Source organism: Ictalurus punctatus, chromosome 26, assembly GCF_001660625.3.
Source record: "Ictalurus punctatus breed USDA103 chromosome 26, Coco_2.0, whole genome shotgun sequence".
NCBI classification, from domain to species: domain Eukaryota; kingdom Metazoa; phylum Chordata; class Actinopteri; order Siluriformes; family Ictaluridae; genus Ictalurus; species Ictalurus punctatus.
In genome coordinates, this window is record NC_030441.2 from 10,545,558 (window position 1) to 10,559,552 (window position 13,995).

General features: G+C 37.0%; 1 protein-coding gene across 1 annotated transcript; it reads right to left on the bottom strand.

Moving 5' to 3' along the window:
• Window positions 1–133: 133 nt before the first annotated feature.
• LOC108259002 (interleukin-1 receptor type 1) lies at window positions 134–13,624 on the bottom strand. Its single transcript, XM_017458102.3, has 10 exons — window positions 13,197–13,624; window positions 10,465–10,666; window positions 9,390–9,561; window positions 7,406–7,559; window positions 6,563–6,622; window positions 6,319–6,451; window positions 3,957–4,099; window positions 3,668–3,790; window positions 3,341–3,505; window positions 134–2,245 (listed from the first exon to the last, which is right to left on the bottom strand). The coding sequence occupies exons 1-10, from the start codon at window positions 13,258–13,260 to the stop codon at window positions 1,923–1,925; spliced, it is 1,539 nt and encodes a 512-aa protein (XP_017313591.1). The 5' UTR covers window positions 13,261–13,624; the 3' UTR covers window positions 134–1,922.
• Between the last annotated feature and the right edge of the window lie 371 nt (window positions 13,625–13,995).

Here is a 13,995-nt window from a genome sequence, read left to right on the forward strand (position 1 = left end):
TAGGAAGAACGAGGCTTATTGGGATGCAACTAAAATTAACAGACTACCGGCATTGTACTGTACTGAGAGAAACAAAAACACTTCACATGCAAATAACAGGACATGTTTGTAAAAATTACCGAGTAAAACCACACCCAGAATAAATGTTTATTATTCACTGTTACTCACATTAAAAAGAAATATAATGCAATACATTTTGTATTCATATGATTTATTTTGTCTCTATTTTTTTCTATTATATGCAAATAAGGCACTACTGTGCATATCTTGCATATTATTTGTTCGTTTTATTGTAGTACATGAGAGTTCAGTATAAATAATATTTGTTATTGTTATTTGAAAACTATATTTACACGAATCACAGGTGTAGTTAGTGGATAAACTGTAATTTAAGGTCACAACTGACTTTAAAACAAAAGAACCAGTGCCAAAAGAACCAGTGGAAGCTGGGGGGGACAAAAAACATTATATAACCTAAATAACTGTTTCCACATGGACTACATAACATTGTTCATTAATTATCCATTCATCTTCAGTAAATGCTTTATTCTGGATAGGGTGTTGGTGGATCCAGAGCCTGTCCCAGGAATAATGGGTATGATGTGGGAATACAGCCTGAATGAATTGCCAGTCCCTGGTAGGGCACCATGCACACGCTCATTCACAAATACAGTCAATTTAGCATAACCAGTCCACCTACCAGCATGGTTTTGGCAGTTTTTGGAAACTGGAAAACCTGGAGAAACCTTCAGGGACACGGGAACGTGAACACGCAGAGAAACTCACAGGATAGAACTGGGATCCTGCACCACCATGCCACCAAATTAACTATTGATATTAATGATTTGCTGTTTAATTTTACACATTGTGTATGTATGAAAATTTATAGCAGAAAAACACCTATCAGGATCGATGTATAAAGATCAGTAAATCAGTCAAACTTTGTATTGATTTGCAGTGACTCTTCCCTCTAAGGGGACAAATGAACTCAAACGATCCATCATCCATCCATCCATCTTCTATACCGCTTATCCTACAGGGTCGCGGGGAACCTGGAGCCTATCCCAGGGAGCATGGAGCACAAGGCACACCCTGGACAAGGTGCAAATCCATCGCACAATCATATACACATTCACACACCCATTCATACACTATGGACAATTTGGACATGCCAATCAGCCTACCATGCATGTCTTTGGACTGGTGGAGGAAACCGGAGTACCCGGAGGAAACCCCCGCAGCCGGGGAGAACATGCGAACTCCACACACGTGGAGTGACGGCAAACGAACCCAAAACCCTGTGAGGCGAACATGCTAACCACTAAGCCACCATGTGCTAACACGAACTCAAACCAGGCCAGCAAAATAAATAAATGCCCCCCCATATCATAACAGAAAACCAGTTTTTCTTTTAAATTATCAGCCATCTGTAGGTTAGCGTGTGATACATAGTAAAAGGCTAACCTTTTAAAAGAAGGGTCCAAACAGTTGTGTTTAATGTAGCACAAAGGAGCTCTGACACCTGTTTTTATATTTGGACAGAAAGAGAAAGAAGGAAGCAAAACAGAAGCGTCTGGTTTACATTTCTTAAGTTGGGCTACACTGAATTTCTTTCTGGTCATTGGCTAGATTCTGATCCATAGCAATATCTCTACTGGAGGTGTAACTGTAGGAAGACTGTGTAGTATGATAAATGTGTCATGGTACAGTAGGCCTATCTGTTTAAAAATTACAATGTATAACACTATAGTAGCAATGCAGTTGTTAAATAATTGAAACGATATAGATTTTTACAGGTGAAAAGGTATAGCATACAGTAGTTTAAGCAAAGGAACAGTATATTAGCATAGCAAACTTTTACCTGTGTATTGTTTTAAGAAAAATATTATTATTGTTGTATGGTGTTATACAGAGACATGTTCTCAGGTCATGTGATATCTGAGCTGCTTCCAGAAACGACCATTGGGTTGCACTGTTGGCTTCCATTTCAGCACTCTGTCCTTTTTAACGATGGACTGGATAGACCCTGGCAGAAGTGAATAATCAGCATCTTCCTCACTCTCCACCAGAAGGAGTGGGACGCCGGAGTGAGCGATGTCAGAAAAAAGGACTGAGAGTTGTGAGTCTTCAAGCCTGTTTTGGTCTTGACTTAGTGGAATCAAATTCTCTTCTCCATTATTGCCTGGAAGGATGAGCACCACCGCCTTGCTCCGGCTCAACACATCAGTCATGTTGTGAATACTCTCTGCAGTCAAAACAACATCATGCATTGTGACTCACTTTTGTAAGGATGTATCTGCTTCACTGAATTACACATTATATTTATAACATCTCATTTTCCATAAAAGCAGCTCTGACTGAAGTTCTGACTATAATTCAAATCTCAGGTTTGCGAATGCTATCATTTTTATAGTAGGAATTTACACAGGGACACAAGCTCCGTGGAATCTAGCACTGATCATGAAACTGATTAAATACCCCCATACGAAAGCAGAATGGGACTGAAGACTATCTGTCTGTGCTGCTCAGTGGTCACTGTAACATAAAGGAGCTCCGTCATCATTTTTTCAAAATTCATTGCAGCATGGGACAAAAAAGAAAGAAGGAAGCAAAACAAACACTTTTCATACTGGCGGTGTAAATCACATGACGTTTGATCAATTCTGCTTTCCATTTCTTAAATTCTCAGATTACGCTGAATAAACAAAAGAACAATGTACTTTCCTAATAAGTATTTATTTAAGATTTATGGAAGGAGTTTCCAATGTCAATACTTTGTAACAGACAGGAGAGGGCTTTGCACTGGTTTCTGGTTTCTCTATTACATGACAAGGTTTTTTTTTTTTTTTTTGTCTTATCAAATTCAAGACAGAAAAAAAAGATAAGGAATGACTGTCTATACATTCTATAAGTGTTTATAAAAGTGATAAAACCTCACATTAAATCACCGAGGAAAGAAAGTGCTATAAGAGATGATATCTGTAGTCCAAGCTACAATTTTAGCAGCTTGCCACCTGTTTTATTTCCCATTTTCTCCCCAATCTGGTCTCCCCTTTCATAGAAAAGCTACCAACTGGAGAAGGGTGAAGGCTAACATGCGTCCTCCGAGACACACTTAAAGCCAGCCAGTTATGATGCTTATGCTGCATCACAGGGCAACGTAACAGTCTGAGCAAAGCACTATCCACCTTCTTCTGCATACCTGAGCTCACAGACACCCACAATTGGTTAACGTTGCTGTGATTGACAGGTGAGCGACAGAATATGTCGTTCCTCCCAGCCAAACATGCTACTTATCTTAAATGTGCCTATAAAAATCTAAAAACAGAAAGTATTCTACCTTCTGTGTCTGTGTCACGGCCTTGTATGAACAGTTTGAGGTTATGCTGCTGCTCCAACATCCCAGGTAAGATCCTCAGGGCCAAGTCCACTGCTGTAGAGGAACCAGGACTTTTGCCATGGAGACACAACACATACGCATTGTATAGGCTCCCGTCATTAGGGGCTGTGATACAAAATGAGCAAATCTGTTAAACTGCGATTATTTCATAAAACCTTTGCCACTACCAATATATATATATTCGTTTTATACTAGACGATACTACACATAAATAACATACATGTGTGTGAACACCACGTTGGTCAGTAGAGATGAAGATTTTCTTACTTTTGCATTGACGATAGGCTAGAATTAGGTCTATTTTAACGAAATATATTAGGACAGCACCCACAACAGCCGCAAATGTGAGGAGCGCAACAATAATCAGCCATGCATGGATGGTATCATCATCTATAGAAAGAAAAAGCAAAGTGTTATATACGTTAATAATACATACAGGAATATAATATTGGAGGAACACCATGACAGGTTCATAGTCAGATAAAAACATAATGGTAAAAAGTCCTGTATTTTTTTTTTTTTTAACAATAATATATTCTCATTATACAGTCATTACCTTGGCTGAGCCACACCTGGCCTGTATCCATTCCACTGGGACTTAAAATAATGCACTGAAAAGGTACACCGAAGAATTCAGGTAGAACTTTGGGAATGAACAACGTTAAATTGCCATACAGCAAAAAGTCCTCTCTCATCTCTCTGCGTAAAGAAAAGCAGATACATATTTAAGAATATTTCAATATTTCCATGAATATATTACCTAGCAATAAAAGCAGTGTAGCTATGTGATTACAGAAACAGACAAACATTAACTAATGCACAAATATTTGCTCCGATGTAACACAACACAATCATGCGCACTATGAATGATCAAAGTTGAAGCTTCATTCATTCATCGTCAGCTTTATTCTGGTCATGGTGAATCATGTGACACTCCTATCTTAGGCTGGAACATTCACCCAGAGTATGACGCCAGTCCATCACAGGGCAGACATATACAGTCATGTGAAAAAATAAGCACACCCCATGGAAATTCTTGGCTTTTTTGGCATATTTGTACAAGCAAACATTTGATCATTTTTGAAACAGGGCCGATGAATGAAGGCGACATAATTGAACAAAACCACAAGGAAGGTGAAAATAGCTTTTTCAATCATTCGTTCAACAGAAATATCAATAGATGTGATATTCTTCTCTGGAAAAAGTAAGTACACCCTTGGCCTCAGAAACTAGTACTGCCTCCTTTAGCAGAAATAATTTCTTATAGGTGTTTTGCATAACTGTCCACCAATCTCTGAAATCGGCTTGCTGGAATTTCTTCCATGCAATATTCTTTCAGTTGCAAGATGTTTGAGGGTTTTCTTGCATGTACTGCCCGTTTCAAATCCCCCCACAACATTTCAATGGGATTCAAATCCAGGCTTTGATAGGCCATTGCACAACCCTCCATTTGCTTAGGATCGTTATCCTGTTGAAAGGTCCACTTGGGGTTCAACTTAAACTTTCAGACAGGATGGCCTCACATTATCTTCAAGAACTCTTTGATATGATGCAGAATTCATATTTTAATCAATGAATGCAAGCTGTTCAGTCCCTGAGGCAGTGAAGCAACCCCAAACCATAACAGCCAGTCCTGGACAAAATTTTCAGTTGTTTGAAATCTGCGCCATTTATAGATTATTTTTCTTACAGTGGAACAATGTATTTCAAATAATTTGGAGATCTTTTTAAATCCCTTGCCAGACCCATAGGCATCCACAACCTTTTTTTCTGGAGCCCTTACATAACTCTTTAGAGCTTGGCATGATGACACCACACACCTCAATAACAAAGGGTACACCAGACACTAGATATGAGATGGGTATAAATAAGACCGGTTCCACCTGCACTCCCTAAGCAGCTTCTAATCACCGGCGCCCAATACTGAACACCTGATTCTAATTGTATGGATTTAAAGGTATGAGAAATGTAGGGGTGTACTTACTTTTTCCATGAGACTTTTTCCATGAGAAAATGTCAATTTTATATGTCATTTGCGAGAGTGTATCAACTTTATTAATAGGCACTGTTTCTAAGAGGGTCACATTTTTGCTCGTTAGATATGTTAAAAAAAAAAAAAAAAAAAAAAACAACAACAACAATTTCCATGGGGTGTACTTATTTTTTCACATGGCTGTACACACTTAAGGGTAATTTACAGAAGCCATTATGACTAGCTGTATGGTTTTGGGCAGTGAAACGGGGTATTATTAATACATTTTATATCACTGTGTTGTTGAATGCTCAGTTCTAATTGGTCAGAAACTGTTGATTAGTTGTACAGCTCTGGCAGTATTTCTGTCTGAAGGCTTTATATTAATGTGCTTATTGTTTCTATAGTAAGAACATACACAGAGAGGCTTCACATAAACTGATTTTAAAACAAATGTGTGTAAAGTGTCATTGCTGATATGGTGTTTTCTATAAGGAGATGCTTATTTAGCATTTTTGAGCAGAGTTTCACGTGTCATCACTTCTGTAATAGTCAAACGTACAGCTGTAACTTCTGTCTGTCTTCGTGGTTTCTTAGTAACATGACAATCTGCATCATCTGTTTTATTAACGTCGAGAGAGGTAAAAGAGAGGCTGGTGATGGAACAATTGTTTCATAGCTGCTATCATGTAATAATAACACAAACTAACTTGTTTTGTTAATATTCCACAAGGTTAAATATAAATGAGTAAAAAGTACATGGTGCTCGTTAATTCATAAAAAAAATTTTAGCGCTGGTGAATTGATTTCTTCTATGCTGTTATTGGAAATAAAATCGACTTCAGGATAGTAATCACATCACATGTCACATCTCAAACTCCCTCAAAAACATTATTATATGTAGTTAAATGTCAGGCCATGCTGGCTCTGTCTGGACATTGCTTACGTGGTCAGGTTCTCCTGAAGCTCTGGGTATGACGCAACGTAAGAGTGATTTATCAACCAGTATACAGCGGCTTCAGGCTTCGATTCCTCTCCAAAACCAATTAACACGGTGCATTCCAACTTGATTTCCACACCTGCAAAAATGCAAAATGAAGCAAATATTTACAAAGTGAATGTTATTTAGAAATACGCCATAAAATGAATTAGATATACGTTTGACATACGAGCATTCAGTTATAACTTGCCTGGCTTGACATGCAGAGTCTTGTTATGAGGTTGTATTACACTAGGCTTCACCACAGGCTCTGGGAAACATACAGAACATACAAGCTCAAAACGAGTATTGTGGAATTTATGGCAATTATGACACAACATGACAGTTTTTATTGCAATACAACATTTGCTTAGAAAATCTACTGCTGTGATTTCAGAGAGGATGACATTCATGCCATATAACCCTGAAGCACTGCTGCAAGTAATGAATTATGTGATAAAAAAAAAAAGTATACTGTATAGATCTGCTACCTTGGCTAAAAATAAATGCTTGCTAGCAAAACATGGAGCATTTATTTTAACTGACAGAGAACATGAGAGGCATGTAGTGTCGCCAACGAAGTGTCCAGCCCTCTCACTGCAGACCTGGGTTTAAGCCCTGACCTCGACTGATGCACCTAGTCACACTTCTTTCACCATTTATCTTCAGCTCCCAAGTCTCTGGGTCCTGGGTCCAACAGAGTAATAACAGAATGATCTGTGGGGACAGTGGTGGCTTAGTGGTTAAGGCTTTGGGTTACTGATCAGAAGGTTGGGGCCATTGCCAAGCTGCTACTGTTGGGCCCTTAAGCAAGGCCCTTAACCCTCTCTGCTCCAGGGGCGCCGTATCATGGCTGACCCTGCGCTTTGACCCCAGCTTCCTGACAGGCTGGGGTATGTGAAAACAATTTCACTGTGCTCTATTGTATATGTGACCAATAAAAACATATTAATGAAATTAATATGGTGTACTTATGTTTATTGCAATATATTATTAGGAATCAAACAAATATGTCTTAACATTCATTAATTTGTTCATATGAACATTCACTCACCTTTCTTTACCACTGTGAGCTGAAAGGTGTGAGATGCTGTGTAGTTTTTGTCTTCATATCTAAAGATAACCATACAGGTATAGCTGCCTTTGTTGCTCATGGATACGTTTAAAAGACTGAATTCACTGCCTTGTACGCCTGTTGACTTGCAGTCCTGCAAAAGGAAATTTTATTTAATTTGAAGGAAATTAGCATCTCTTTAAGGTTTACAGATTGTATGTAGGTCATTCCATCTCAAGTGGTCCAATGCAGGTTGCTTGACCATTTTTTATTCTCCTAATTTTTTGAGTGATTACTTGTATATATTGGGATTGCAAAACCACCATTTAAAAATATATATATTTTACTTGGTTTAAGTACAACGACCATCTTTTGCTTATACTGTACATTTTTGGTCCTTAGACTTAGATCTTAAATTCAAATGTAATGCTTAAGATTGATCACATTTAGGGTAATTGAATAATGGGAAGGGTTCAAGTCTCAATATTAACATTTTTAGGGGGTACCTCGGTAAGTATAGTGTGCATGCAGAATATTCAAATTTTGAGATTTCTCTCTTTTTTATGGGGGCAAGAAAGTGCATTAAAAAAAAATCCACAAACTTTTGGGTTGAGTATCTCGAATATCTAGAACTGTGACATTACATTTTGAGCATTACATTTGGACTTAAGTTCTAAGTCTAAGGAACATGAATGTGTAAAATGATTATATATGTCCATGTACCATGTAATGTGCTCTAGAGATCAGTTTTAGTTCCAAAGAACTACCACCATCCTGAGCCGAGGTATTGAGATTTCTGTAAACAGCTGTATAATTTGTTGTGTGCCATGACACAAAGATGGCTGTCGTTTTGTAACTAAGTAAAATGAAATTTAAATAATAATAATAATTAACAACAACAACAAAAAAAAAAACTGGTGGTTTTGCAATGCCAATACATAGAGGTAAAAAAAAAGAAAATTTTAAATGGCCAAGCAACCATCTTTACAATTATTGGACCACTTGAGATGGACTCATCCATATGCTCTTGGAGTATATTTTTGGTCTGTACTCCTGATCTCATGATTTCTGTAAATATTAAAAAGATATCCACGTAAGACTCATTCATGGTTTCAATTCAGAAACAGAAGGTTACATGGTATGTTTAGGCAGCTGTACTTTAGTATGTTTAGGCAGCTGGTATGTTTAGGCCGAGGACAACAAAAGGGAGCTAGCGATAGGACAGAAGGAGGGGAATGTATTGTTCTCCCAGACACGTCTGATCAACACACTCTAGTATTTTAACTTTTTAATATTTAATTGTACTGATTCTGAATACTTAATAATTGAATTTGTATTCTTCATTGTTGAACATGTTGAGTAATTCTAGTGTCATCCTCTCAGATATGACGTCCAAAACTGGTTCTTTTTTTTTAAAACATCAGTAATTCTGGTAGGAGCATCTGGGAATGAAAATACAAGTACAACATCTAAAATATAATGATAGTAATTTGTTTAGAGTGTTTATTGCGACAAGTAAGGTAACAATATTTTTCAAGTTGTATCATTGTTGATATTCATATTACAATATATCTGAAACAAAACTAACCTTAATGTAAATCTTTAGTATTATTGCATACTTACATGATGGTTTGTGTGCCATAAGCTATAGATATTTCCTCAAGAATGTAGATTTGTACCTAAGAACTGCTGCTTTAATCCTATAGACTATCCTGTATCCATCCTAGAACTCATTCACAACTCATTCGCATACATTCAACATACAATTGTAGAATAGTAACGATTCATTATCCCATTTTGTGGGTTCTACTCGGGGAGGAGGGCCTTTTGTGACACTATTTATTATCTACTTACAATCAATACAATATCATGATGTAACAAGTGTGAATTCCCACACGTCCAACTGCCCAGATTTACCACCACATTTCAGACTGACCTAGATGACCTAAACCCAAATCTGGTTAGATACATTATAATGCCTGACCTTCCACCACTGCACTTGCAATCTCTGGCCCAGAACCGGAATGAGTTCTTCATTACAGTCAAGGGTGAAGTTGGTTCCCTCCAGTGCCAGTGCTGGGTCTTTGGGACTTGGACAAGGTCCGGCCTCAACAGACAAGAACACTCGTGAGTCCATGCTGCAAGTTGAGTTGGAGCTGTTGAACACAGAACTTCCACAGTCATTTCTGCAATGTTTGATTCACTTAAAGTCATGCAGCTATCCCAGACTGTAAAGTTTAATCTAAGGCTATTTCTACTAACATGCTATGATGCAACAACCTGCATTATAACATTAAACACTGACTGTCACTATTAATTAACCTATTAATGAAGCAAGGGGCTTTTTAGCCTGGACAATATAAGACTATATGCATGGTCACTACTGTTTTAAAATCTTGCCTCATTCCATAATGCATTTGGGATATTCTTATGCTAGCATGGACTCACACTTTCAAAGTCATACCACTAAATGAAAAGTTACACTTCTTATCATATTTTATGAGATCAAGTTGCCATACGCATGAGGTTATAATGAACCATCAACCCAATTTATGAAGCCAAATTGAACTGATTAATCTTGGTCATTATTCTCTAGCAAAAACCTAGTAATATCTATGGTGCAATATGGCAACAGAAGATGGTGGTTAATTAGCATAATTTTTAACACTGAATAACACTGAAAATATGAGAATTTGATCTTAAAATAAATGTATTCTAAGAATTTTTTAAAAAATTGATTAAACAAAACATTTATACCAAAAGTTCTATTTGATGTGTTGATTTGAGATGTTGTTGTCGAGATATACACAAAAACAGAAGAAATCAAGAAATGCTTTTCCACAACACTGTACATGGTGGAATTAACATTTATAATTCTGCAATAATAATGTCTTACAGTGTACTGAATGATCAGTACTAACACTTAATGATGAATTATTGAATTACATTGCACAGTATTGAGTAATGTATTGCGTTAAATTAAGAGATAGTGTTTTTATTTAAGTGCCACACTGAGGAAAGCTACAGTGAAATGGGTTTGAGTTTATGATTTCCCTTACCTTTGGCATGCATAAAGGCCAGCGTCGGATGATGTAGTGTTTAAAAGCCACAATTCTTGGCCCTTCATTTTAATACGTGGGCTTGGTTCTAAAGTGTGGTTATCTTTAGTCCATGTTAATGTTGAGTTTTCATTGTCTGGGTCTAATATACAGAAGAGTAACGTAGCATGACCTTCAACAGTGGTTACATTCTCCTGGCACTCTGTGAAAGAAGTTAAATAAATGCATTAATGCTGATTCCTCTTATTAGTATTACTAGTCTTATTCTTCTTTAGTAGTACTATTGTTGTTGTTGTTGTTGTTATACTGTATATAAATGACAGAAGAACAGAAGTTGTTATTATATACTGTATATCCATGTAATCTGTATATTTTTTAAAAGACTGCATATTGGATGACTGTATCCACAGATCTGTTAATAATGCATGAGTATCTTTATATTGTGCACAATTGTATCAGAAAGTGCTATAAAGTTTTTGAACATAGGGGGCCCTAAATGAGATTCTCTACTGGGGTCCCTCTATCTATTACAATTATGTCCAGTGTTTCCCACAGAAGTAGCAATATAGCCTGAACCCTGGATAATTGTAGTGAAAATCAAATAGCTGCCTTCGTGTCTACATTTGCATTGTCAGGAATTTCCGTCTTGCAGCACGTGGTGCTTGACCCTCCATGTGACCTTTTGTTTACATTCATATGTACTTCTTGTTGTGATTCTAGTCTTGTGCCGTCCTGTGTTTTCTTGTTTTGTTTTTTTTTTCATAATGGATCGTCCTTGGTTTTTTTTTTTTTTTTTTGCCTGCCTGTGTTTTGACCCCTGCTATGGACTTGATGAGAATTCTTGGAGTAGCCCTAATAAACACTATGGATCAATGTTGGCTTCAAATGACAAGGAGGCCTTTTTACCCTTCCTATCTGCCAAATGTGGTGAGAATTACTTGGATATCATATGCTACAATGTCCTAAAGAAGCAACACACCTATCTGGAAAGATTTGGAAATGACTGCCACATTCAAACTACTGGGAGGAGGAATGTTATTCTAGATCCTGACAAAGTGCAATGTGCCACCAAGGACACAACTTCCTGGAGAAATACGTCTCTAAATAATGCCCATGAGGAGGAGATGCTGCTTGTAGAGTGGTGCCTATTGGCCATAGTGATGACATTCACCACCCAGTGGGACAGCCTCTACAAGATAAGGCAGACCCTCATATCTTTTCTCCATGACAGATGAACAGATGAATGGTCTGAAGTTTTGATGGCAGCCACCTGGTCTAAACAGTACCACAGGGCATGAACCAAACGCATCAAATAATGCTCTGCAGGCTTGATTTAGGTTATATGACCTTGGACACAAATCCAGGGTTCAACTACAAGTTCACTGCATAGTCAAAGCCACTAATGCACACAATCTTATCACCAGAGCAGGCAATCCTTCCACTCTTTTTGCTGAAGTGATTGCTGACAAAAAAGGCATGTTTCAGAGACAACAATTTCAATTTAGGATCTTGCATTGGCTCCCTTTTAGGCAGGGGTGTCCAATCTTATCCTTAAAGGGCCGGTGTGGGTGCAGGTTTTCATTTCAACCAAGCAGGAGCCACACCTGATCCCACCTGCTTAATCAGTTGATCTTGGCTTTCAGTAGACTCAGGTGTGGCTTCTGCTTGGTTGGAATGAAAACCTGCACCCACACTGGCCCTTTAAGGATAAGATTGGTGCCCCTGCTTTAAGGGCTCCATTGCAGTGGTGCCTCATCCCTTTCTGGAAGGTTTAATTTTAACTGATTTGATGCTAATAATTAGACCAGTTTGGACCAGAAAGTATGATCCTATTATCATATAACCATTTCCACTTCTACTACTACTAGTTCTACTATGACTACTTCTATTACTACTACTCCTACTTCTACAACTAGTTCTACAACTGCTAGTTCTACAACTACTGCTATTTCTACTAATAATAATATTACTACTACTACTTCTACTATTACTAGTTCAACAACAACTATTACTACTTCTGCTACTTCACTACTACTACTACTACTAATATTACAAATGCTTCTTCTACTATTACTACAATTGCTTCTGCTAATTCAGTACTACTACTACTGCTGCTAGTTTTACAACAACTACTATTACTATGTTTACTTCTATTACTACTACTACTACTACTACTATTTCTATTACTTCTGCTACTTCACTACTACTACTACTAATACTACTATTAATATTACTTCTGCTACTTCACTACTACTACTACTACTACTTCTATTACTTCTGCTACTTTACTACTACTACTACTACTACTACTACTACTAATACTACTATTAATATTACTTCTGTTACTTCACTACTACTACTACTACTATTAATACTACTATTAATATTACTTCTGCTACTTCACTACTACTACTACTAATACTACTATTAATATTACTTCTGTTTCTTCACTACTACTAATACTACTAATACTACTAATACTGTCTCTACAGCAACAACATCTACATCTACTACTACTACTGGTAGTTCTACAACAACTATTACTACTACTACTACTACTACTATTTCTATTACTTCTTCTACTTCACTACTACTACTACTACTACTATTACTACATTTTCTTCCACTACTAGCCTACTTTTAATCATCATCTTCATCATCACATAACAATCACAATAATCATAATAGTATTACAGACTAATTTAGAAAAAAATAAAGTTAAATCCTCTTACCCATGCATATGAAAGCTGATACAGAAAAGATCAGAATTACGAGTAGAATCATGACACAAGCCATTTTCACATGGAGTGCAAAAGAAAGTAAAATAACGTAATGTTAGTAATGGTAGTAATTCTACAACGAAGTAGAACTGAGCAGGAGTGAGCAGTATGAATAATCAAAAAAAGAGGTTTAGTTTTTCTTCTCTTTCAGTTTCAGTTAGTTGCAGTAGTTCTGCAAGATTTGAAGCCAAACTGACAGATGCTTTAACTACTTCTTTATTCTATTCAATCTACTAGACCCGAGTTTGTGGTAATCAAGGGGAAAAAGAACAAACAAAGAAACAAAAGCAGAACCCTGGGAGTGTCATGAGTCAAAATGACCAGCTCCAGTTACAAAGGAGGAGGAAGTGATTGATTTTGTGAAAACCCCACAGAGAATCTTACCAGGAAAAAGTAACTAGTCTAATTTGTTTATTTCTTTGTTTATTTAGTTGTTTAGGACAGCACAGTGGTGCAGTGAAGGGGGATATTTCACCTCACTGCTTAAGGGTCCCTGGTTTGATCCTGTGCTCAGACTAATCTAGTTTCATTTTTACATAAATACTATATGGGCTAAAGTTTGTGAATAACTGACATTCACACTCATGTGTGCTTTTTGAAAATATATATTTTTTTTGTAGATTTCCCTGCTGTAAAAAAAAAACAAAAAAACAATAGAAACCATCACAGAAATCCTAATGGTTTCCACTACAAATATCATTACAAACCATCAGCTAACCGTTAAAACCATTACCATTACCATTATTGATCC